At 46.3% G+C, this 26,549-nt stretch overlaps 2 protein-coding genes across 2 annotated transcripts in view; both read right to left on the bottom strand.

Moving 5' to 3' along the window:
• The window catches only part of ULK4 (unc-51 like kinase 4), a 483,261-nt gene that overhangs the window by 14,960 nt on the left and 441,752 nt on the right, over positions 1–26,549 (bottom strand). The window lies entirely within an intron of this gene.
• Positions 3,710–3,958, bottom strand: LOC102847352 (acyl-CoA-binding protein-like). Its single transcript, XM_006892993.1, has one exon. It carries the CDS (start codon positions 3,956–3,958, stop codon positions 3,710–3,712), a length of 249 nt encoding a protein of 82 aa, XP_006893055.1.

Here is a 26,549-nt window from a genome sequence, read left to right as displayed (position 1 = left end):
AGAGGGAGGGAGGGAGAGAAGAAATTAGCCATAATTTTACAGTCAATATCACAGACTCAATTGTGTCCCCCCCCACAATAATGTGGACATAATGTAGAAGCTACCTGCTTTATCAGATACCCTGGGACCTGACAAACCAAATGATGTAAAGGGATTAAGAGCAGAAAGCAACACTCCTTACTCAGCACAGTCCTGCTGTGACGGGAGGGGGGCGTCCTTAGGATGAGGCCTCCAGTGAGATAAACGGAGAAGGTGGGGAGCTGGAGAGGAATGTGGGTTCGGACAGAGGGCTCTGATGAGGAAGCTTCCTGACACAGAGCAAGGTCAGGACACATGGGAATCTTCAGGGAATGGCAGGCCTACAGGTGCTGAAGGAAACAAGGGCTTTCCTCCAAAACAGACACGCAGAGCCTCCACCTAGAGCCAGCTCAGCGTGGACTGTCCAAAGAACGAACCCGTCCGTGAAGGAGGACGTGAACCTGGGTGCTCCTTACAGGCAAGGACGGCGAGACTATTTATCAAGTATTATGGGCATGCGGCCAAGAGGAACCAGTCCTTGGGGAAAAGGACATCATGTGGGGAAAGGTGGAGGGTCAGAGAAACAGAGGAAGAGCCTCGATGAACTGGAGGGACACAGTGACTAGCAATGAGCTGGGGCATATCAGAGGATGGGACAGGGCAGGACAAGGCTTGGGTCTGCTGTTCACAGGTGAGTGTTGCTTACTGGAGTTGTAGACGACACCAGACACCTCACAACAGCAAACAACATGCACAAAATACAACTGAAATGAAATGAACTACTTCCTTCAAGACCACAGACTACCAAATCTGATCCATGAGCAAACAGAGAACTTGAATAGCTCTCTATGTGACCAGTGACTCTGGTGACCAAGGGAAAGAAGCTGTACTGCAATCCCAAAGGCACACAGTTCAAATTCACCAGGTGCTCTGAGGGAGAAGGATCGGCAACCCTCCTCTCATGCGATTTACAGCTTCCGAAAACCCAAAACCCGCTGGAGGGTCAGCTAGGAGTCAGTTCCATGACAGCACGCGCCACCACAACACTATAGGAGAGAAACTGACCTTGACATTATGTAACTTTATGAAAAGAAAAGCTCCAGGCTGCCCAATCATTTAAAGAATAACACCAACTCTATACAAGCTCTTTCCGAAAATAAAGAACATTTCCTAACATATCTTACGAAGCCAGCCTTACCCTGACACTAAAAGGTAGCAAACTGCACCAACATATTTAATAAACACAAACACAAAATAGTAATAAATAAGGGAGCTCTGGTGGCCTAGTGGCAAGAAGCTGTACTGCAATTCCAAGGTTCAAATCCAACAAATGCTCTGCTGGAGATGGAGGGACAATCTCCTCCTGTACCACTCAGACCCAATTTGATGGTACACACACACACACAAAATACTAAAAAATTTTAAAAATTCAAAATAGTAGTAAATAAATAAAATCTAGCAACATAAAAGTTCCATCTGACATCTGGCATGTTGCAAAGAGGAACCAGTCCTTGGAGACGGAGGTCATGCTTGGAAGGGTGGAGGGAGGAAGAACCTGGATGAGATGGAATGACTTAGTGACCTGTGTAATAGGGTAGGTGTGGCAGAGACAATGAAAGTGCCTCAAGATAGAGCAGGGGTCAGAGCTGTTTTCCACAGGGTTGCTATGAGTCGCAGGCAATTCAAGGGCACACACCACCACCATAAACCACAATAACATAGAAAAGGAAAGAATTATAACCAAGGTGGCTTTTTCTGAGATTACAGGGACTGGTTCAATATTTTAAAAAAAACACGATTTAAGTAACCCACTGTAGTTTAGAGGCTATAAGGCACATGATCAACAGATTCAGAAAAGAGACCCTACACAACAAAACACAACCTCCATTCATGTTTTGTGTTGCTTTTTTTAAAAATCACAGCCAGCTAAGAATATAAGTGATCTCTGTCACTTTTTAGACTAATGGTTTGATTAGGGAATATAAACACACAGAGACACATATGTTAAGGGGGAAAATAATAAATAACGTTTAAATTTTTTTTTAAAAAAGACTTACGATAAAATAAGCAATAAAATGTTCTACTGGATAGTACAACGTATTATAAAAGAACATGAATCCTAGTAAAAGCACAAAACCAGAAATATAGGACAATGGAAAAGAGCAGAAAGCTCAAATATAAGAATGTTATGGATGATGAAATAGCATCTCAAACACAATAAGAAAGGGTAATTTGTATCCATTCATTCAAACACTTATCCGACAGGCACTGAGAGGCAAGTCATGGTTCAGGCACCAGGGACACGTAGATCAATAAGATCCAGTTTCTGCCTTTAAACTCAGAGCAGTGAGATACAGAAATAGCACTTAACATGTTCAAGAATTAGGAGGAGAGGGGAGCTCTGGTGGCCTAGTGGTAAGGAGCTGCAACTACAATCCCAGAGGCTCACGGTTCGAATCCACCAGATGCTCTGCCGGGGAAGGAGGGACAATCTCCTCCTGTACCAGTCAGATCGGATTTGACGGTGCACTCACACACACAAATAATAAAATAAAAAAAAAATAAAATAAAAAAAAAAAGAATTAGAAGGAGGATTGTGCCCAGTGCTGGCAATGTGGTAGAGACGGTGACAATACAAACCAGTATAAAGTCTCTGGAATGAAATGCGGTTGGTGTGTATGGTTGAGTCAGGCTGACCCTCCTATGGGTTTTCAGAGGCAGTTTAATCCCATGGGAGGAGATTGCCCATCCTTCTCCCACAGAGTAGCTGATGGATTCGAACCACGCACCTTTAGGACTGCAGTGCAGTTACTTGCCACTAGGCCAGTAGAGCTCCCTTGGAATTTAACAGGGAAATGAAAAGTGACAACAAAGAATCATTGACGTCGTCATTTCATTTGTAGGATTTATTCCCTAAGGAGCTCTGGTGCTGAAGTTTGTTGCACTATGAGGCACACAGGCCACATGTCTCCAGCAGTTCGAATCCACTGGCTGCTCCGAGCGAGAAACATGGAACAGACAATCTCTGCCCATTAAGATTTACAGCCGCAGCGACCCAATGGAGAGCAGTGGAGCAATTAAGAGTCACAAGCATTTATTGACTTAGTTGTTTCATTTGTATGATTTACTGCCATGAATTGCTCTCCGAGAAACACAGGGCGCATGCAGATGCTAATGCAAGTGTGACTCCACACAGTGAAACCCGGGAATAAATTAACCGTAAATAACCGACGATATAAATACGGCACTTGGAAAATGCACAGTGAATAATGTTAACTAGATAAAGTAGAAGAGAAGATTCATGCCCCATAATTATATTCATGTGATCATAATAAATAATGGTGTAAACATTTCAAGTTTTCACAGACACACACCAACTTCAACTTACTTGAGTTGGTGTCAAAAAAGCACCTAGGGGGGAAGCCTTCCCTGACACCTGCAGGCACGTTTTTCGTTTTTGTGGTTTTTGGGTTTTTTTTTTTGAAGTATCAAATGTACTTCAATTGATCTACAAATAAACTGCAGAGCACAAATCTAAGTTTTTGCTCTTAATCTGCTAAGGCCTCATTTTGGACAGCTTGAGGAACCGGGTGAATGGGCTCTTTCCACTACTTCAATCGCAGTATTAGGATAAACAAGATGTTAACATCTGTTTGGATCCAAAGCTTGACTGATATCCACAGACTGCCTCTCACATTCCGTATTTCTTCTTCAGCTCCTCCACTTTGTCTACGTAAGCTTTCATGGCTTCTTCTTTGGAGGTACCTTTTCGCTTACTCCAGGCATCCCACTTGGCCTTCCCTTTGAAGTCCAACATTCCAGGCCGTTCTGTGTTTATGGCGCCCACGGCTGCTTGTTTGAACAACATCTCATCATCAGCTGGCTTGGTCTTGAGGTGCTTAACATCTTCAGCAGCTTTGTCAAAGTCAGCCTGAGACATGCTGCGTTCTGCAGAGGACCCCGGAGCCGGCGGGACAAGGAGCTCTGGAGGGGACGCGGGAAGGTGAAAACAGCCCTGGGACTGTCAACAAAGTGCCCATGCAGGCACGTTTGGGTAACTCTTTGCCTTGGCTTTCTGTGTGAGCAAGATTTCAGCATTCACGGAAATGTCTGGGGACTGTCCGTCCCCATTGTCAGCCTGCTTCCTTAAAACGAGGGTGTTTTTAGGGGATATTGAGGAAGCACCAGCCAACTCACAGTGACCTTGTTTTTGTTGTGTGCCATGGAGTCAGAAACAAACCCACAACTGACCCTCTGGCAGGTTTTCAGAGGCAGTGAATTGCACAGGAGGAAATGGCCCATCCTTCTCCTGCGGAGATGATGATGGATTTTAACCAAGTGCCTTCAAGATTACAGTGCAGCTTCTTGCTACTAGGCCACCAGAGCTCCCCGTCTCTCTGTATTTTCATTGCCCAGGAAAGAACACAAAGAATTGTGGCTCAAGAGAATAGAGGCTCAGCCCTCTGGAAGGGGGGAGCCTGGGGCTAGAGAGGTTCCGGAGGGGGCTCCTCTCTGCTGAGAGCGCACTCTCAGTTCTTGGTTGACTTCTCAGATGTCTCCTAGAGGCCACAGGACCCTGGCAGATAATTTAGCTTCCAGTTGTCATGTTTACCTGAATAGGGATTTCTTTTTTTACTGTGTAAAGAGACAATCCCCAAGAGTGGAAATGTGGAGAGTAGAGGAATCAAATAAATTACTTGTTGCAGAAGATCAAGGAATGGAGCCTTCAATATGGATTGCAGCTCAATGTCAAGAAAACAAAGATTCTTACTCCTGGACCAACAGGGAACAACATGATGGAGGGAGAAGAGACGGAAACGGTCAACAACTTCATCTTGGTTGGAGCCACAGTACATATTCACGGCACCAGCAGTCAGGAAATAAGGAGATACATTGTACTGGGAAAATCTGCAGTTAGGGACCTCTCCACATTATTGAGGAGCGATGAGGTCAGTTTGAGGACTAAGGTGCATCTGATTCAAGCCATAGTCTTTCTGATCACTTGCTGTTCATCTGAGAGCTGGACAATGAATAGCAATGACAGAAGAATTGATGCCTGTGAGCTGGGGTGTTGGAGAAGAGCAGTGAACATCCCATGCACGGCCAAGAGAACAAACAGGTATGTCTTGGAAAGGGTGCAGCCAGATGGTTTTTGGAGACAAGAATGAGGAGGCTTCGCCTCACACACTTTGGGCATGTTGCTTAGGAGGGGCTGTTCCTTGGAGAGGGACATGATGCTTGGAAGGGTGGAGGGTTGGCAGAGGAGAGGAAGACCTTCAACCAGGTGGACTGATGCAGTGACTGCTGCAATGGGCTCTCGAGTGTCAAAAAGTGGCGCTTCCTCAAAAAGCTGAACAAAGAAATCCCATATGACCCAGCTATTCCTTTACTTGGAATATACCTTGAGAATATGAGCACTGAGGCACAAACTGAGATTTGTACACCGGTGTTCATAGCAGCATTATTCACCATTGCGAGAACACGGAAACAGCCCAAATGTCCAACCACAAATGAATGGATTGAGAAATTATGGTACATTCACACAATGGAATAATATTATGCAGCACACAGGAGAAAGAACTTTGTAAATTATTACCTAACTTGGGAGGGACTGGAGAGCATTATGCTGAGTGAACTAACCCAGTCCCACAAGGATAAATATTGTATAACACCGTTATTGTAGAATGAGAATAAGGAGAGGCTGAAAGCAGAGGGATATGGATGTACAGGAGGAAGTGGGGATTAATGACTAGATTGTACAATTTTATGGGGGGGAGGTGAGGGAAATTGAAAGAATGTGTTTAAAAAAAAAGTGTGAAGATGGAAGAGTTTAGGATGAGGTTCAGATCCTCTGTTCATAGGGTTGGAATTAGTTGTACTTGATTCAACGGCACCTAACAACAACAATAACAAGTGAAGAAGCATCTTCTTGGTGTCGCCTGTTTGTTGCATGTTTGGAGCAAACTTGCCCAGCAAGAACCTTGGCGAGGCTGCTCTGACAGGGTGAGGGGATCTGAGGAAATGGACGTTCAAATAACGGTGGACCTGGAGCACCTGGACCTCACAACCACAACCCACTCAGCACCACTGCTTAGTCAAAGGGTCTCTGCAAAGTGATGCTACACTGAGAAATAACAAGGTAGAAGCAATCCATGATAAATGGGAATGCCGTCTATGGGATAACCAGAAAAATTGCCCTCCACATAACAAAGTTCATACGAGTTATAAATGATTTATTCTTCAGAGAAATGCCCAGTGAATATCAACAACATGACAAAATGCTATCTGGGAAGCTTTCTGGCCTCTTTTGAAGTAGCTACATAAATACAAAGAGTTATTCCTGTACAAGTAGTTGTTCTATGCTTGCTATTACTAAGTAGAAAAGCGAAGCGTGAAAACATGGAAACATCTAATACACTATGCGATGCAGGAATTGGTCCAGCTCCACGGTCCATGTTAAAATGAAACCGCTTCACGGAAGCTGTACTTCTGAAAAAGGCAGACAAAGCTGCCTCAGGCGAACTGCTTACTGAAAACAAGTAGAAACGCTGGATAAAACCAGAAGAGGATAAAACAAAACCACTTCAGTCCAAACAAAAACAACAAATGTCTCTGAGGGTCATAGGGGAGGCTGTTGAGACTGCGAGGCTATGCCTGGTCAGGTTCCAGAGGAGAGAATGGAGGTCAGAGCTTGGCACCTGCTAACCAGTGCCTATTCCCAACTCAGAAGATGATGGTTTTGAGCGCTGTGGCCAAAAATGGAACCGAGCTTTCGCAGGCTCACACACAGCTGGTGAGGGATACCAAAAAAAGTGGAGAATCCATGGAAGATAGCTACATAAGGGACGCAGTTCGAGGCCACGGCTGCTCCGTGGGAGAAGGATGGGTAGTCTCCCATGTGATTAACCGCCTCTGAAAACCCGCCAGAGGCTCAGCTATGGGTTTGTTCCAACTCGACAGTATACAACAACAACAATATATTAAAAATGTAAAAGAGTAAATGGAAAATTTTGGAAAAGAAAACTAATTTAAAAACTGAGAGTTCTAGAAATTCTAATATTTTAAAAAGATAAAATTTTTTAAAAATAAGAGGGGGAGGGAAATGAACCTGTATATTGTTCACCAGAACAGAAAAGCACAGCCAAAGTTCATTTTCCTGTTTTCCAAAACGAAAAAATGGAACTAAACTGGGGGCGGGGGAAGAGTTTGACAGTTTATTAGAAATGTGAAAAGAGAATTAATAAACTTGAAATAATAGTCTTAAGCAAGGGGGAACAAAGAACATTATCAAACAGAACATTAGACAAATACTGGCCATAGTGAGGTGGCTGATCGGAGCAGAAACAGTATTTTAAAAGATAATAGTTAAGAAACTTCCAAAATGAAAGGAAGACAAAGTCTCAGAATCACAAAGCACTTGGATATCAAGTATGAGAAATTTAAAGACTCAATGTCAAGAAGACAAAGATTCTCACCAGTGGACCAATTGGCAGCATCAGGATGGATGGTGAAGAGATTGAGATTGTTCACAGCTTTAGTCTGCTTGGCTCCACAATCAACACTCTTGGCACCAGCAGCCAGGAAATTAAAAGACATATTGCCATGGGAAAGTCTGCTGTTAGGGACCTCTCTAAAGTACTCAAGAGCAATGGTGTGTCTCTGGAGACTAAGGTACGTCTGGTACAGGCCATGGTCTTTGCAATCACTTGTTATGTGTCAGAGAGCTGGACAATGACTAGGGAGGATAGAAGGAGAATTAATGCTTTTGAGCTTTGGTGTTGGAGAAGAGTGCTGAAGGTGCCATGGACTGCTAAGAAAATAAACAGATTCATCCTGGAAAGGGTTAAACGGGGCAGCTCCTTGGAGTCAAGGATTCTAAGGCTTCATCTGACATACTTTGGACATGTTGTAAGGAGGGACCTGTCTGTCCTTGGAGAAGGACATCACGCTTGGAAGGGTGAAGGGCAGGTGCAGGAGGGGAAGACCCTCTGGGAGGTGGATTGATTCAGTGACTGGGGTCATCGGAATGAGTGTGTTGGATACAGTGAGATTGGCACAGGACAGAGTTTAGAGCTGTTGTACATAGGGTTGCTATGAGTCGCAAGTGACTCAACGGCACATAACAACAACAACAACATCAAAAGTGCCAAGTCAGAAGAATATCTTCAAAGAAACCAGCAGGAGGGAGGAAGACTTACCATGTTTAAGGCAGCAATAACTATGATTTTTAGCTAAATTTTCAATATTGTTGTTATGTGTTATCAAGTCATCTACAACTCACAGGGATCCTAAGTACAATAGCTCTGAACCCTGCTCTATCCTGAGCCAATCTGGCTGTCTCCAACACATCTATTCCTTTTACCCAGTCACCGTGTTAATCCATCTCTTCCAGGATCTTCCTCTCCTTTGCTGTCCCTCCACTATCCCAAGCATGATGTCCCTCTCCAAGGACTGGTCCTTCCACACAACACACCCAAAGTATGTGAGACAGAGCTTCAAATTTTCAATATAAATGACGGACATGAGACAATTGAGTATCTTCCAGTTTACCAATTCATAATGCTAAACTCCGTAAAAATGTACTTCAAAACCTCAAGACTAAATAAATATGGTTTGTAGAGGATTAGTGAAAAGAGGAAGACCTTCAACTAGCCAGGTTGGCACGGCGGCTGTGACACTGAGCTCAGACAACAATGGTTATGTGGATGACGCAGGGCTAGGGGGTACCTTCACTCTGCAAAACACAAAGTCACTGAATCAGACCCAACTTGACGGCACCACCAACAAATGACATTTTAAGATGAACTAATTCTTTTTCTTCAGCAAAGTAAAAATTTTTAAAAAGTATGTTCTTGCTATGGACAAATGAATGGATAGAAAAATCAATGTATAGTCACACAATGGAATACTATGCAGCACTGAAAAGTAAGGGGCCCATAAAATAGTGCACAACATGGGAGACCCTGGAGGACATTATGTTGAGTAAGAAAAGGACAAATACTAGGCGGTTGGGGGAAGGTGAACCTTGTTAATTGTGATCTTGATTTCACAGCTAATCCACTGTAACTCACTACTGCGGCTGTGATTATAGAAAGTGAGAAAGCATGTTACAGTGGCTATTCAAGAAACTAATGTAAGAGACTAATGAATGGTATAAATACAACACTTTCTTCCCACAGTTATGATTTTCGTTACCAGCAGTCAGTTAATGCCCACCAAGCCAAGCCAATTTTATTTTGCAGTAACACACTACAGCAGATGCCCTGGAGTTTTAGGAGCCCGTGAGTTGATTTCATTCTTTCAAGACATCAAATGCCAGGTGTCCATTTCCTGCAGAGTCATGCCTGCCTCACATCTCCCTGCTTTGTGGTGAGAAGACATCAGCTGAGTGTGGAGCGCTAGTCACTCACTAGCTCTCGCTGCTAAGACATCTGACTGGTCGCAGTGTGGCTAAAATCAATCAAAATCAGAACAGGAATTGCACGTAAGACTTGCAGTTAACCTGGTAGATATGTATCTTTCAAAACACAGGGCACTTACAGGAAGAGTAAGAGTTGGAAACCCAAGTTTAGATCAATTTGTAAAGACAGTGTCTTCAAATCTCCTTATAAATATACACACACAAAAAAATCAGGTAACACACTTTGGATAAACATTTCATTTCACTCAATCTTCTGCTAAAGGCATATGAACCAGACACTGCCAACTGCTACTATTCACAGCTCTATTATAAATGGAGGTGCACCCCGAATGCATCAGCACCCACTGTTGCACCAGTTGGTGTGACTAAAGCACTGAAAAGAGACGCGGGTGTTTAGTATGACCAGCTGAGTCCCTCCCAGGCTCACAAATGACACACGACACCCTGTAATGCTGTTTGGCTTAGCTCCTTTCAGAATGTCCTGATCCCCAAACACAAACTGGAGCTCCACCTTCACAGCCTGCAGCAACAAGCCCACACAGCCACCTCTGGTGGTTTAAATTCCCCTGTGGCTCCCAAGGAGAGAGACAGGCGATCTCCTTTAATTAAGATTGATGGTTTTGGAAACTGGATAAAAGGGTCACTGTGAGTTGGAACACACTTGACGGCAGTGAGGCTGAAATGCAAAGTGATAAAAACACTAAAAAATCCTCAACTTCTTTCTATCCATTTGCAACCAACTCATAGCTGATGCTCCGTTGGATTTGCAAGGCTATAAACTGCATGACAACGGACTACTCATCTTTCTCTCAGGGAGTCACTGAAGGATTTGAACCACCAGACAGGAGCATAAACAATCTTCGACCCTTGATATTAAAGGGTTCTGAAGGAAGCCAGACTCCTTGAGTCCAGTGAGAGCAGAGAGGACAGACTGTTGCCCAAGGCCCTGTGGCCATTCAGGGGCAAAAATACGCCTGGTGCCCACCTTCTTACCTAAGGCCCTCACGATGTGTAAATAAGAATGTACTCTCGTTTTCTGTCATCACGGCAGCCCATGAGTTTTGAGGCCTGTAACCGTGACTCATAGCGTCATCCTCATAAAGCTCACCGAACGCTTCCACATGAGCTTCTGTGTTTAGAAATGGTTCGGGTCTGAGGGGAGAGGCGGCTGTAACCGAGTGAGGCACGGGCAGGCCGGGGGCCTTGCTGATGACCGGGTAATCGAATGTGTCTGGGGTGTGAGTGATCCTGAACGCGTGTGGCAAAACCAAGGCCCGGGAGCTTCGCTGTTCTCATCACGGTTCCTCTCCACAGGCCCGGGCGGCACTGACAGATGAGGGGGGTAAAAAAAAGAAAGAAATTACAGAGATGAAAACGGGCAACAGTGCGTGCAAGCCAGGTGCTCCTCGGCACTTGTTGCTACAGATACGTACTTCACAGAGGGAGGATTATTCTAATTCCGCGGCCTTCAGATCTCACACATACAAGTAAAAACAAGCAGGTAACCACGACAACGCTACTTCAGAGAGTCTCCAATTCAAAAAGAAGCCTATGCAGCCGCCCTTTTATTTTGTTCTCTTAACATATACTTTGCCCTTCAGCGGGGGCTTTCACATTCTTAAAAGCCACCTCCACCAGTTGCGTATAGAGACAAGCTGTCCCTTCGCCGTCTGCACCAAGATGGCACCTGGAGGCGAACCTCTGGTTGGGGGTGTTGGAATCTGGCAGTCTCCAGCCACTGACCACCTCTTGGTGGGTTCATTCTAGGGCTTTCTACAAATCCGAGGCAGCGGGCAGGGTCTCACCTTTCCCATTCAAATCAAAGCAAGTATTAACACACACACCTGTGCGTTCATGCAGGTCTAAAGGGGTCATTTTAACACGCAGCCTTCAGTTCCCTGACCGCATCTGTGTCTTGCTTGAGATCCATTTAAAAACTTTATCACCCTCAGAAAAAGCAAGCCAGGCTTCTTCTAACCAGGTCTGAATAAGTGGGGACAGTCTTGAACAAATCAGAAAGATCTCTAAGGTTTCATATCAGTGGGCCTGCTAATCACTAAGGATTCAAGGTCCCGGCTGAAGCGGACATTGGGGCGTCCCAAAGGAAGACGTAGGTCTTACAGATGAGGCTGGCTTTGACCCACAGCCATGTTTACCCAGAATGAACCTCAGGAATGCGGGTTCTGGGGAGGGAGCGCTGGCGGCTTAGTGGTAAGGAGTTGTGCTGCCAACCCAATGGCACACAGTTCAAATCCACCAGCTGCTCCATGGGAAAAAGATGAGCAATCTCCTCCCATAGGATTTAGTGGTGAAAACCTGCTGGAGACGGTATACACCACCACAACAATGGGAGGAGACACAGGTGGTACACTAAACACGTGGGTGCACTGGGCTATGAGCAGCCCTGTCTGTACCTAGATGGACCATTACAGCAAGCATTCTCCCACTCTGTGCGAAAGTTTGCCTTTAGCTCTTTAAGAGAACCCTGGCAATACCAAGTCCTGGGAAAAGGAAGTGTCTGGAGTATAGATTCCTAAAGTGGGAGCTTTTTCCATTTTTCTATAAAAAGGGAGCTCTCATGACTCTGTTATAAGGAATTGCGCTGCCAAAGCAAAGATAGGTGGTTTGAATCCACCAGCTGCTCCAGGGAGGGGGATGGGCAATCTCATCCCCTGTGATTTGCTGTCTCTGAAAACCCGCTGGAAGGTCAGTTCCGACTTGACAGCCCACAGCAACAACAACAAAGCGGAAAGGGACATATTTAATGGATCAGAAGGCCGGAAGTGCAGCTCCACCAGGTGTCCGTGGGACAGAGATGGCGGGGGTGTCTCCTTTCAGAAAGATTCATGGGCGTGGGAACTCGACAGGGGGTTGCATTATCAGTCAGAATTGATTAGAAAGCATTGGATCTGGGGTTTGGATTTAAAGTTGAAGGAGGCCAGGGCAGCAGAAGGGGAAGATGGGGACCACTCTCTTTTCAAGAACACCCATGAGTCATCCAGCTTACATTCCTAGCACACCTGGGGTGCAGCGAGGATGTCTGGGGGGCAGGGGGAAGTGCACTGGCAAGTGTATGTGGGAAGAGGCGACAAAACACCGGTTTCAGGTGGAAATTGCTGGAGTCCCCTTTGTCTAGAGAACTGAGCCTAAAAACTCAAACCCACTGCTATTGGGCTGGTTCCTACTCGGACTCTGGCGGCTGAAAATTGTAATGGGAGCAGATTTCGCATCATCCTTCCCTAGGAGCTGTTGGTGGATTCGAACCTCTGGAGACAGGGGGCCTTTGTGTTAACAGTGCAACTCTCAGTTGAATACACCCAAGTGATCCCTGACTGAGCCAAAGTCTTAGAGTTAAAAAAAAAAAAAAAGGAAACTACCACTGCTGCCTACCAGTCTACCAGGAACCAGGCTAAGAGCTTTGAGTTAGATCATCTTATTTTGAACAAGCATGTTCTCTGTGGATTAGCCCATAGGGAGGTGTGCTGTTAACCCAAAGGTTATGGGGTTCAACTCTACCAGCAGTCCTGCGGGGGGAAAATGGACCACTTCCTCCCGTGTGATTTTTCAGCTTTGGGAACTCAAGGGAGGGTCAGCCATGAGTCAGTTCCAGTTTCACAGCGTTGAGTGAGTTATTTTCAAGCGCTTTGAAGAATTATATTACTCTGCCCCTTTCACAGCTGAGTAAACAGGCTACAAGGGTTTATAGGACTTATGCAAGGTTACAAGGTCACCAGCTCAGCACTGAGGTTGGACTCGGTCCTCTCAAGTTCAAGACCCCACACTCTTCCAAAGAGATCACTCCCATTCTCACACTTGCCTGTAAACAATTAACTGAGTGGCCAGTGTTTCTCTCATCACTCCACTCTGCGCAAGCTGGGAAGCCTGGGGCCGTGGTTGATCTGCCCACTCTGCACGGGTGACCTCTGGTAACCTGTGTGGCCCACCTTGACCTCCCACTGCTGTAACTGTTGACCTCATCACTTCCTTTGAGAGCAGGGACCCCAGATTCTCTCCCTCAGACAGAACCAGTTTCCCAATTGTGGCCAAAAGAGGCTGTGGTCCATATACCCCCTGTCCAGTACACTGTGCCTGCTGTGGAAACTACGACCCATCTGGCAATTCTTTCAGAACCTGGTGGCCTAATGGCTAAGAAGTTGTGCTGCCAACCCAAAAGCGGGTGGTTCGAATCCCCCATCAGTGCTCCACAGGAGGAAGGGGGCAATTTCCTCCTGTGCGACTTACTGCCTCTGAAAACTACAAGTTCAGCTATGAGTTGATTCTGATTCGACAGCAATGAGATTTTTGGTTTTCTCTTCATGTCAGAGCCTGGCTATCACAATGCACGTTTCTTTTATGCTCTTGAGGAGAATAGGAACTAATGCTGGCTGAGAAGGTACTGTGCGCCATCATACCACACTCTCCTCACAGTGAAACACGAAGAAAGCTGCCTGTGGTCTCATGTGGGAGGGGAGGGGAGGGTCCTGATCAGCCCCAAAGCCAGTGATTCCTTCCAGCCAGCCCGTGATGTTGCGCTGTCCTGAAGCCACTAACTCCCTCCGGCCACGCTGTGCCCTCCCTCTGTTGCTGCCCACTCCCTCAGTCACCATTCTGTCTTCTGCCTCCTCTCACAGGCTATGAACATTGTGATGGGTTGGAGGAGGAAGGAGCTCTGATGGCCTAGTGGTAAGAAACTGTGCTGCAATCCCAAAGGCATGCAGTTCAAGTCCACCAGCGGCTCTGCAGGACAAAGATGGGCAATCTCCTCTGTGAGACTGATTAATTGCCTTTGAAAACCCAGCAGAGGGTCAGCTATGGGTCAGTTCTAACTTGGTGGCACACAATAACATGGCAAAATATCACCTCACTGAGGAAATTCTTCAACCTCCTACTAAACACACATGTCACAGCTGGGGGTGGGGTGGGAAATGGTTGTAGATCGTTATAATTTCTGCTCATAATAACAAAGCATCTCAATAAGCATAAAATATGTCTCAATAAAGATAAAAGTGATACATGAGCAATATCAGAGTCAGGGCCTATCAGATTAGCCCTCAAAGAAGGCTTGAGAAGTCAACAAAAAGAGCTCCGAAGCTGTCAAGTTGGGATTTGTATGAAGCCGTCAAGTTGGGATCCATAAGGTCAGATTTGAGGCCTCACAGACACAAGAGGTCAAAGAAGCCCCATCTAGAAAGTGGACGATAGGCCAACTCCCAGATTCCTCTGGGCCTCCAGTCAGGACAGCAATTGAGGGGCCATCTGAAGGCCCATGAGCACATCTACAGACACTGGTGCCACAGGCAACAAAAAAAGATGAATGTAAGGGTTTGAGAATGGCCTGCACGCTGCCAGAAACTCACAAGACAGGCATGTCCATGAGACTCAATATCTTCATCTCCTAAGTCGTCGTCTCCACAAATGTCAGAAGGTAGCTGACACAACTGGGCAGCCACCAGACCTGGGGGAGGAGGGGAGACGTCTGAGCTGAGGATCTGCACACGTCCCTTTCCGTCACACTCTGTCCTTCACCTCTGTGACTCTCTAAGGAAACATTAAAGGCCCTTGAAATTCCTTCACATTAATAAAACTGGGAGGAAAACAACATGAAGAGGAAAATTCAAGTGCACTTGGTTTACATGATGAAAGCCATCAGGCACCAATTAGTCAAAATGTAGGTCCGATATTGACTGCTGGGCGGCTGAAATTCCCACGACAGTATTTCTACTGAAGGACTTGATCAAATACTAAAACTCACCATTTGGAAACATTTTAACAATGTCCACTTTGAGAAAATGAGACCCTCGGAGAGACCCCCTCCCCACCTCTCCCTATTTCAAGCCAGACACACTCTGAGGACATTTATGGGGTGCCCTTGAGAAAGGCTGCTCTGCAAGGTGATAGCGGGATCATGGGAGCCTGTGGACGTCTACCTCAGAGAGACAGGACACTTGATAGTTGAGTCCACTGGCTGTGAACCAGGCTAAGTGGTGACAGAGGGCTGTGTGTGGCGGGGACACGGGCTTAGCGTGCTCACAGGAACAGTCTGCTGACCCACCACAGTCCCTGCTCAGGGGCACTCAGACCACACCGAGCTGTGCTGGATTGGGATCCACAGGAAACAACTTCTTGGCCACGTGTCAAGTTGGCCTTGGGATAAATTTAACTGAAGCAAGGTCCCGAGGCTTCTAAGGGCAACATCAAAGAGCCTAGATGGTCTCCTATAAAAGGCCTCGGCAGGCTGGGTTGGCCAGGCTCTGCAGTGTCTGTATACCATCCCATGTGGAGAGCCAGCCGGGTAATGACGGAGCTGCTGGGGACAGGACAGGATTCAATTCTAGACGCAAAAGGGCCGTGGACTCCGTGTGGCAACAGCTCACGTGCTGGTTCTCCTTCTGGGCAACCCTGGGCTCTTGAACAGGGGCACCAGTGTTCTGCTCCAAATGAGTCTCCAGGGGGTGAACCTGAGACTCCACAAAGGTTACTCGGGAAGTAAGGCCTTTAACTTGGCTTCCAATTCTTCCCACGCATCTTCTCAGAGCAGAGAGGGGCAGGCAAGGAGAAGTCACCATCCAGAACGGAAGTCCCAGAACTCTGAGACCAAGAGGGGCTCCTTAGGTCAGAATTCTTTGAAGGAATTCCAAAGGACGGGTCATTTGACTGCGAGCAGACTGCACTTTCCCATCTTTTGCCACATTTTCCATAATGGCTCACAGGCAAGGTGTCTTGGAATCTTAAGAGGGAACCATCCAGGAAAGCCTGTCAGGTGAGTTGGAATACTGGTAACTCTGAGGTGCTTCATAACCCCGGTTCAAACGCAATGGGATCCTTACCAAGTTTTCACTAAACAAGGGCAGGAAACTAGATGGAGAGACTGAGAAAAAGGATTTCAAGAGAGGAGCGGGGAGCCCACTGCCACCCCTATATGAAGCACTGTCGACACCTGTCCCCTACAGAGGCTTCTTTTTCCCTTGTGGTTCCCAAAACCACAGCACTCAGGAGTCAACGTTCACAGAGTAAAGATAATGCAAAAATGATGCAATGAGGTCTGCGACAGCTCTGCAACAGCTTCTAAGTGGAGAAAGGCAAGTTGCTTCCCACCTGCCGCACGTGGCCAGGTGCGTGCGTGCGTGAGGAAATGCACAGAACTTGAATTCATTTTATCTTACAAAGACTTGCTTATCTTAAAATGGGGACCAGAACAGATGGTAATAAGGCGGAAATTCTTGATACCTTAACACTACAAATTCTGCATGATCTTTAAATCTCAATTCCACAGCAATTAAGGGGTGGGGGAAAACTCTTTTCCAGACATCCCCTCCACCCCGCCCTTCGACTGACTTCAGAGTCACCTAGGTCTTTGTTACTCTCATTTTATGGATGAGGAAACTGCCGTCTCAAGAGGCCAAGTGGCTGGCCAAGGTCCTCCTGACTCAGAATCCTTGATCTCAACCATAAAGGGACATTGAGAAAGAACAAAGGGACCTTTGAGTCAGGAGCTGGGGGTGAAAGAGATTCTGTAAGATCGAGACAGCCTGTAAAACGGGAGTCAAACTGCTGTTGCTGTGAACTTGGTGGCTGTGTGACACAGCTCACTACTACAGATCAGTGGCTCTCAAATAGGGGCATGACTTTGGCTCTCTGAGATGTGTGGAAGAGGATGGAGACAGAAAGCTGCTGGCATCCAGTTGGTCAAGGCCAGAAAGGCTGCTACATATCCTACAAGGCAAAGGACAACTCCCCAGACAAACTCACATGCACAAAGAACAAGGAACAAGAACATTCTGGCCATGAATGTCAGGAAGACTGACTGATAGAGTTTATCTTTCTTACATCATTTGGGTCAAGTCACTGGTGAGCATTTTAGAGAAGTTAAGGGGTTGTTATCTGCAAGCTAAGTCTTAGCACCCCACTTCCTACCCAGCCGGTTCTCTTCTAAAAGGAAAATCTTCAACCAGAGCTGTGGGCGTTTACAGACCAGGTTGGGATGCTCAAGTATATAGCCTTCCAGAATATTCCACCTTGAGCTGCTCTGCCTTGGACAGTCCAGAGAGACCCCAGAGCACAAATTCACCATAGGATCAGATATGTTCAAGTGACGCTCACAGATCCATGGACTTACCGCACAGAAGGAAAGGTGTTTTCTATTGGACTACAAGCTAGTTCAGGATTCAGCCTCAGATGAACATAAGAGGAGGGAAGCAGAGGTGGGGAGAGGAAGGTTTCCTAAAGAAAGAGATCCTGTGAGAAAGCAACCTAATCCATCTCAGCAAATCTCTGATAATCTAGGACAGGGCTTCTCAGCCAGTCAGTGGATGGTTCCTTTTCTCCCAACCTATTCACTTGAGAAGATGAATCAAGTTTTAGTATCCTGGTGAGAATCAGGGAATGCGTCCCTGGTCCTTGGGCAGTTTCCTCACATGCATGAATTGAACAGCACTCTTCCATTTGCAGACCCTGGATCCCTCCCTACCCATCTCTCTCCTGTGTGGTTCTCTATCCTGTGAACTCTAGGGGCATTGGTCTTCCTGGAATCTTCTGGTTCTGAACCCTCAGTTCAGGAAATCTGCTGGGTTCCTCTCCATCCTCCCTCCACACACTGCAACCTGGGAATTTTCAAGGCAGCCAACAGTAAGCTATTATTAGGCCCATTTCTTTTGTTTCCATCTCTTGGACTGCTAAGTTTCATGGTTTGATGTTTAACATCTTATTTTCGATATTTTCATAAATTACAAAATATCCCAAACTTGTAATAGCTTCAGGTAGGAGGACAAATCTTGACCCTATCACCTCATCTTGGCCCAAAGCAGAAGTCCTTACATATTAAACAGTAATGATCACACGTCAAAATATATCTAACCATTTCCTTAGAGTTAGAAACCTTGTCTGTGTCCATACTTTTTCTTTTTGTGTGTACACACGTATTTAAAGTACATTTTAAGGTCGCATCACAACGTAACAGTCTCCAGTGAGACACGATCACAGTGGGGATGTTTCCTTCAAAAAGTATAAACTGATTATGCCTTTTTAAAAAAACCTGGGCACTGACTCATGCATTTATAGATGGGTAGAAACCCTAGAATCTTAAATTCAATTATTCTGGCACAAATACACCAAAAATTCATTCTAGGTCTTGGCCTAGAACACATGGCATAAGCTGTCATGTACCATTATGGTGAGCTGGGTCTGGTACCACTAACTTGGGTTTCTGATACCCCATCACCTAGTCAAGACAGCTACCTCCTACAAAGATATGCTCCATTTTTGTTGGTCCCTATTCGAGTTCTATATCTCATGGACCCATGTTGCCTGGGAATTTGATCTCTAGTGGCCAAAAAGTTGAAATATGCTTCCATGATAGGTGGCCAATTCTGAAGACTCTGAATTTAGCGTTCTGTCCACTCATAATCTGTCAGGGAGTACCTGAGACATTTATTCCGCAGTGCCCACGAAATGGGATCAATGGTTCACATGAGAGAGGGGCCAACAGTGAGTGAACTGTGTCCCCCCAGTTCCGACAGGCAACGTATCTTAAAAGCCTGTGGTGACTCAAGCATTCAAAGGAGCAGCACCTTCTCTATTATTTCATATAAAGAATAATCGAGACAGTGACAAGGCAGAACTCCTTGCAGGTGACTTGCTGTCTTTGAGGTTTGGGGACCATCTTGTTTGGTGAGGCATACCTCAGACCTGGAATGTTCTCCGCACCTCCTGCCAGGTTAGAGACGATTTACAGGTTACAAAGAACAATTCGCAACAGCACGTTGTTCAGAGTTACAATAAAGCACTGGGGTTTGCTTTTGAAAACATTTGTCTTATTTGACCTGATATTTAGGTGATTTTGAAGCAAACCATTAAGTCCAGAGAAACAAAACATGAGATCAAAAGATCAAACTTTAAAAGAACGCATGCCTAGAAGATGAAAGAGTCTTGTTCATCCTCTTTTGCTGCAGGAGGGTCTAGGAGCGGCAGAAAATATTTCTTTTGAGAAATGCCCTTTTCAAAGAAAGATTAGAATCAGGCTTTAAGAAAATGGCCAAAGGGCAGGGATATGAAAGGTGGAGAAGGATCAGTTACGGCATCCAGGGCAAACCTCCCCGTGACTCGTTCAGACAAGTCATCAGACGTTTGAACGCTCAGGCGAGAACCACCCAACTGCCAAGCGAACTAGCTTGGAATCTTCCTAGCATGTCCAGGGTGACACCATGTGTCCAGGGAACGTGTGGCTGGCTCTGCAGTTCTCTCTGATCAGGGCAGACCCAGCTGTTAAGGCCATCAAGCCCCCCACGCAGAGCAGGTGGTACAGCAGCACTGTCCTCATGGGGCATGGCCTTGCTTATACCCAGGGAAGGAAGGGACACTGATGCAGAAGGGAGCGAGCATCAGTAACGTCCCCAGGTCCCGGTCACTCACAAGGGCCTGGCTTGGCATCTTGGAAAAAAAAAATGCTAGGGCAAGATGCATCTAGTGTGGCAGGCACGTGCCTCAAGAGCTGACTTAAAATAGTGGATTCCAAGGAATTACTGACTGGATTAATTCATCCATTCTCCTGCAGCTGTCTCAGGATAGGAAGAGTGATACAGGCTTGGTTCCCTTACCCCACCCTCAGTGTAACAAATGATCCTTTCCTTTAGAGTTTTGAAGAATCCCTATGTTCTGGTTGCCTTAACCTTCGAGCCTGCCCTCTAGACCCCATCTGTGTTCTTAATCTGTCCCAAGATTCAGAGTGCTGTACCGTCCTTTCTCTCTTTGAACTGTCTCAGGTCAAAGTTCCAGCCCTCTCACCCTTCACTTAGGCAAGAGGGAGGTCAGAAAACAAGAAGAGGTGACAAAAAAAGAATAAAAGCTCAAGACAGACTCGCTAAAGGGCAGTTCTCCAAGCTGAACAGCTCTTTTGTCCATAGTTTCTCTTTCCAAATCATAGAACAGACATTTGAATAAATGCACCACCACACAGAGACTATCTGTATGGACAGCGTTAAAAGGTAAACAGTAAACTGAGGGGGAAATTACAACAGTGTATATCACAGACAGAGGGACTGCTTCCCTAACACAGGTTCTTCAAATCAGCAAGAAAACAGTCAACTTGAGAAAGGGAACAAAACATAAGAACAGACAGTTGACAGGATAGACAGATTCTTTGCACAGATTCTAGAGTAGGAATTACGTCCTTTATAGGAAGGGAGCTCTGGTGGCCTAGGGAATAGGGAATTGAGCTGCCAACCCAAAGCAGGGGAAGTTCGAATCCACTAACTGCTCTAAAGGAGAAAGGTGGGCAATCTCCTCCCTTATGATTTACAGCCTCCAACAACCTGCTGGAGGGCCAGCTATGAATGGGCTCATCAACATTAACTCAATAGCAATGCCGAGTTTTCACTTATAGGAAATAAAATACAAGTTAAGTCCCTACCAAAATGCCATTTCCATCTCTCTGATTAGTAAAATGGGGAGGGACTTTTTTAAAAAAAATAACTCCAAGGTACAGCAGGAGCAATGAGCTATGATTTGTGGAAGGGGGTGGGGAGAATGACCGGCCAGCATTTCCCTGTGCATGTCTAAAACATCTCTGGAAGGACATGCCTGAGAATACTGACTGCCTCCAGGAGGAGAAATTGATGAGCAGAGAACAGGACTGTATGGGAACACAGCTGTTCCATGTTCTTTGGTATTGATGGAAATCTGAATTGGAGTCGCCTTAAGGACGAAATAATTTTGTCAATATTGAGTGGAAGAATTTTTTCCATAAGGCCTCATTTTGGTGGATTAGTGATTGGCTATTGCTGTACCAAACAGAGCAGGCAACTTCCTTACCCCTCCAGAGACCACCGCCCTCCCCTTACAAAAGGAGCACGGCTGTGAAGTCCTTCAAACATTATTTTCTCGTTAAACTTCTAAGGCGAGCATTATTTTCACTTGCTTTCCTTTTACTCTTCTTTTTTAGATGCAGAGATGAAGGATCAAAGAAGCAGTGTTCTTTAGCCAGAGAGCTGAAGTTCCAGGGCCCGGATCTGGAGCTGCATGGGGCTGTCCTTTGAGAGCTGCTCCCTCCAGGGTTTGGAGTATGTGACCCTGCCAGGGTCCCTGGGGGATGCAGACAAGAGAGTGAGGGCAGTTGGAGGGCCGACAGAAAGGGGTCCGCGTGTGTACCTGAGGGCTGTGCAGATGGCCCTCGACCTTCAGAAGCACATGCTAAAGGCAGGAAGAAAGCCACTCAAGAAATCTGGTTAAAAGGAATATATGGTTAGGAATCACTTGTGTGACAACAGCCCAGAAGAAGAGGTGCACTGCAAAGTGGACTGGGAAGGGAGGGGGAAGGGAGGAAATTATGCAACACTGGATGAATTTATTTTTTTTTTAAAAAGTGAATGAGGTAGGGAGGGAGGAAAATGTGCAATGAATGCACGAAAATCTAACTTTCTGTAAACATTCGTTAAAATCACAATTAAAAAAAAATAATTTTAAAAAGAGAGAGATGGTGACCTCGAGAATACAGACAGAGCCGAGGCTAAGCTTAAAGGCAGGCTGGCCAGAGGTGGAGAGACGTGACCTGGGACCACACAGTAGCATAGATTTGGAGCAGGACATCTTTCTTCAGTCCACGCTCACCCCTGGGGCCTCCTCCTCCTCCCTCCACACATTCCCACCCTTCCACTTGCCCTCAGCCCCTCTGCGCTGTTTGCAAGGTTGAACCTCCCAGACGACCTTCACCCTCGGAAGAAGAGTTTTCTAGAATACAGAGATCAAAGTGGTCTCCGGAGAGTCCATCTTCATTCAGTCAACTGCATTTCACAAGGGCCACCAGACGCTGAGGTCTGGAGGCTCAGATGGCGTCCGGGGAGGAAGCAAGCGCATAAGCCAAAAAGCAAGCCCGTTAGTGACCCCACAGGACAGAGTGCTCAGAGAGATCCCATGGGGTTTCCAAGGCTGTACATGTTCGTGGAAGGAGACACCCACATCCTTCGCCCACAGGCCAAGCTGGTGGGTTCAAAGCCCTGAGCTTCAGTAAGCGGGCAGGGTGCTGCAATTCCAGCCTGCCATGCACTCTTCATGTACACCACTTCCAGAAGACCACAGAGAAGGTCATGCAAAAGGGCGAGAAGGGTCCCAGTCAGAAACTCCCACACATCAAAGGAGGAGCCGCAGGAACGCCAGGAGCTTACAGCAGTGACAGCAGGAGAATGACAAGGTCATGGTCAGCACCGGTCTTGGAAGAAAAAGGTAAACTCGAGAGTAGAGGGAAAGGAAAGTCACCGAGCAGGTGGGGGAGGGGACGAAAGGCTAATTAAAGGAGTTAGGGTCTCTCTTTCTTCTTCTAACAAGCAGGAAAAAAAAGGAAACCTTCCCAGTTTAACTTGGTGGAAAGAAGGAAAACAGAATCAGAAGGGGATTAGATTTCCTGCTGGCTCAAGAGCTGATGTGATGATTCGAAGAGGAAATAAAAAAAAAAAAACAACACAAAAAACCCCCACAACAAAAACTCAACAATGCCGCATCCTCTGTTTCCTGCCCCTGGGACATGGATTTAAGCTGCCAGAGGAATACGATGTTTATCTCGACATTGATTTTTCTTAGTCCAAAAAGTAGAACAAAACAAGATCAAATGAGGCCCTCATGGGGCCAGACTAGGTTGTGTAATTTTGCTCTCTACAAAGAATGGTAGAAGGCACATCTTAAGTTCTGCCTGCAGCCCCAAGACACTAATATTCCCTGGGAGTTTACTCTTCAGATGCTGAGTGCCTGAGGAATTTCATTCATAGTGAGGACCCTCGGTGACAAAGGAAACAACCCCATAGGGTCTTTTAAGCTGTCATCCCAAGGGGCAGGCTCAGACCATTAAATTTTTCTCCTCTGGAGCCAGTAGGTGGCCGAATTCTAACTACCAACCTTCTGGTCAGGAGTTGACAGCTGAATCGATGGAGCACCCAGGCTCTGAGACAGAGGGCTGATTTCCCTTCTAGAGCACTGGGTTGCATGGAAGCTTGAGTCTTCCCTCTACTCCAAATCCTCCCAGTAAGCCAGAGTCCAAATATGTGAACTAGAGTCAACCCGGGACGTGCTCACAGAGACCAAAGTCATGTTTGTTGATAAGCGTTCGGTCCAGCGACTCTTGCTATTAACAGGCTTATACATGGGGGCATTTGAGGACAGGGCATGCATTGCCTGTTTTCTTAAACTCAGTCAAAAGGTCTTTTGGCTCATCAGCCCACAAGCCTGTGTTAATACAGTACGCCTGCACTAAATGTGCCTACTAGCTTCCTTCAGGCTACCTGAGCAGGAAGCAGATGTGAAAAGAACTGAAGGGGACACAGCCATGTCTTTAATAAGGACGGAGGTGATACTAAAGTCCACCTTGAGGGGAGCTCTGGTGGCCTAGTGGCAAGAAGCTGCGCTGCAATCCCAAAGGCTCATGGTTCAAATCCACCAGAAGCTCTGCTGGAGAAGGTGGCACCATTTCCTCCTGTGCCAGTCAGGTTCAATTCAACAGTACCCCTCCCCCCAAAAAAAAATCCACATTGAGTCTAGCCCAGCACATAGTTCCATGGATAAACATGACTTCAAGAAACTTCACAGACAGGAAAAATAAAATAAGAATGAAACACAGCACATAGTTGACCCCATCAAAAGTCCTCCTCTCTCCTTTCCCTTCCTGGCAGAAGCCCAGTTTTGGGCAGTACCCACTCTCGTGTTTCACAATTTGCTGGAGGTAAGGGAAAGGTATCAAGAACCAGGATGGTTTCCAACTGGTTTGAGCTAATTGCGGCAATGTCAAACTCTTCTCAGCATCCAAGAGAACAAAAATTCTCCCACTGGACCCATAGGCAACACTGTGTTAAAGTTGTTCACCATTTCCTTTTATTTGGATCTACAGTCAAAGGTAAAGACGCCAAGAAATCAAGAGACATGTTGCCCTCCTGGGAAAATCTGCTGTCAAGTACCCCTCCAAAGTTGTTTAACAGCAAGGATGTCTATTTAAAGACTAAGGTGCATCTGCTTCAAGCCATGGTCTTTGCAATTACTTCTGAAAGCTGGACAATGAATAAAGATGCCAGAAGAACTGAGGTCTTTGAGTTGTGGTGATAATGAGTGCTGAACATGGACTTCCTAAGGAAAAAACAGAATTATCTTGGAGAAAACTCAACCAGGTTGCTCCTTGAGGCAAGAACAGTGTAACTTCTTTTCACATACTTTGAGCATGTTTTTTGGGGGCCAGTGTTTGGGAGGGGACATTAGCTGGGAAAGGTCGAGAACTGGAAAAAGAGATGAAGACCTCAAATAATGGATGGACACAGTGAGTAACAAAGGGCATGAGTGTATCAGATGGTGAGGATGGCACAGGACAGGGCAACGGACAGATGGGTCACTATCACAGGCAACTTGGTGGCACCTCACAACAACAATCCTGACAAGCTAGTTCCCAGTGAAGGTGCTTCCTTAATCTGGCCAATGGACTGTGGGAACGGAAGTGAGGGACTTCGGGAAAGGCTCTCTTCTACGTGACCGAGGTGGAGACTGGGCTTGTTCCTCCTCTTGGTCAGGTCTGGGACTGCTGCAAACATCCCACTACAGGATGAGGAAGCAGCTCGCAGGTGGAGGAAGGAAATGCCAGGAGGTGGAGCAGGGCAGTGCCCTGCACTCTCTTCTACGACAGCGAATTCATTAACTCACCGGGTAAACGTGTTTGAGCTGGACATTTATCTGCTGTTACTGAAACTGCTAACACAGGTCCCTAAGAACGCTTTGAGGGATACCATCACCATACCACTAATTGGTCAACAGTCAGTATTTAAGGGAAAGACCTGCCAGATCTGCTCAAGGACCTGTCAGATGGCCGTGTTAGCTCTGAGAAGACACTTCTTCTAGCTGGTGCTATGAGTGGTCACAGCTTTCCTACTCACCTAGAAGCTGGGTGATGGTCCAAGATGATGGACTTTGGGGCCCTCTTTTCTTCTTGCTTAAAATAGGACAAGCATTTGGAGGCAGTGAGTGGCATTTCCTTGTCTGTCAACAACCACAGCATAGAACACATAGCATGGATGTGTGTGAGCATGTATGTGTGAGAGTGAGAGAGACACAGAGAGAGTGACAGAGAGAGACACACAGAGACTGAGAGAGAGACACACACAGAGAGACAGAGACAGACACAGCATATAGCACACAGCACGGATGTGCGTGAGCGTGTGTGCGTATGTGTGAGAGACACACACAGAGAGTGAGAGACAGAGAGAGACAGACACAGACACGCGTCAAGTTACGGGAGCACCACAGAGGGGGCATTTGATTTGATGGAGTTGGGCAATCCCTTAAGTCTCCTCACGTTTTACCTTATCCTTCTTCCTCATAGAGTTGTATGACTCACACATTTCTTTTTAAATTACCAATTTCGTTTTGCTTTATCTTTACTGTTCATAGGACGTTCACAAATCATATACTTAAAATGTTCCCAAATTTGGAGTAACACCCCATCAGCCAAGTGCACTGACCATTTACAAATTACAGCTATTGTTTACTGAGCTACAGTTTCAGGCAGCAGAGGGAGAGACGCAGTGCACTAAGGTGACCAGAATAAATGATTAAATCCCAAGGGCAGCTCTGTGCACTTGGAATTGTCAATTAGGTTTTCCAAGTCATCTGTATCTAGCGCCCACTGACAAGATCATAAATACTGCCACAAAAGTCCCTTGGAAAGTTTAGCATTATGGAAAAAGTTCACAAAATGAGCAGTGAATTTAATCATTTTGGTGCCTGAACGAAAAATATTTTATGTCATCAAAAGGTCAAGACTGAGGTGACATTTCCAGTGGATGAAGCAGTGATTGATGGAGCTCTGCCCTCTGGCTTCTCACAGAACCTCAGGTGGAGGAGGAGGTGGGAGGAGGAGGAGGTGGTAGAGGAGGAGGTGGTGGTGTTGGTGGTGGAGGAGGAGGAGGAGGAAGAGGAGGTGTTGGAGGTGGAGGAGGAGGTGGTTGTGGTGGAGGAGGAGGAGGTGGAGGTGGTGGAGGTGGTCATGGTGAAGGAGGATGTAGTGATGGTGGAGGAGGAGGAGGAGGAGAAGGAGGAGGAGGTGGTGGAGGAGGTCGTGGTGGAGGAGGTCGTGGTGGAGGAGGAGGTGGTGGAG

This window comes from Elephantulus edwardii, unplaced genomic scaffold, assembly GCF_000299155.1.
Source record: "Elephantulus edwardii isolate Elephantulus edwardi_28Jun2011 unplaced genomic scaffold, EleEdw1.0 scaffold00121, whole genome shotgun sequence".
Taxonomy (NCBI): Eukaryota; Metazoa; Chordata; class Mammalia; order Macroscelidea; family Macroscelididae; genus Elephantulus; species Elephantulus edwardii.
This window is presented reverse-complemented; position numbering and strand designations above follow the sequence as displayed.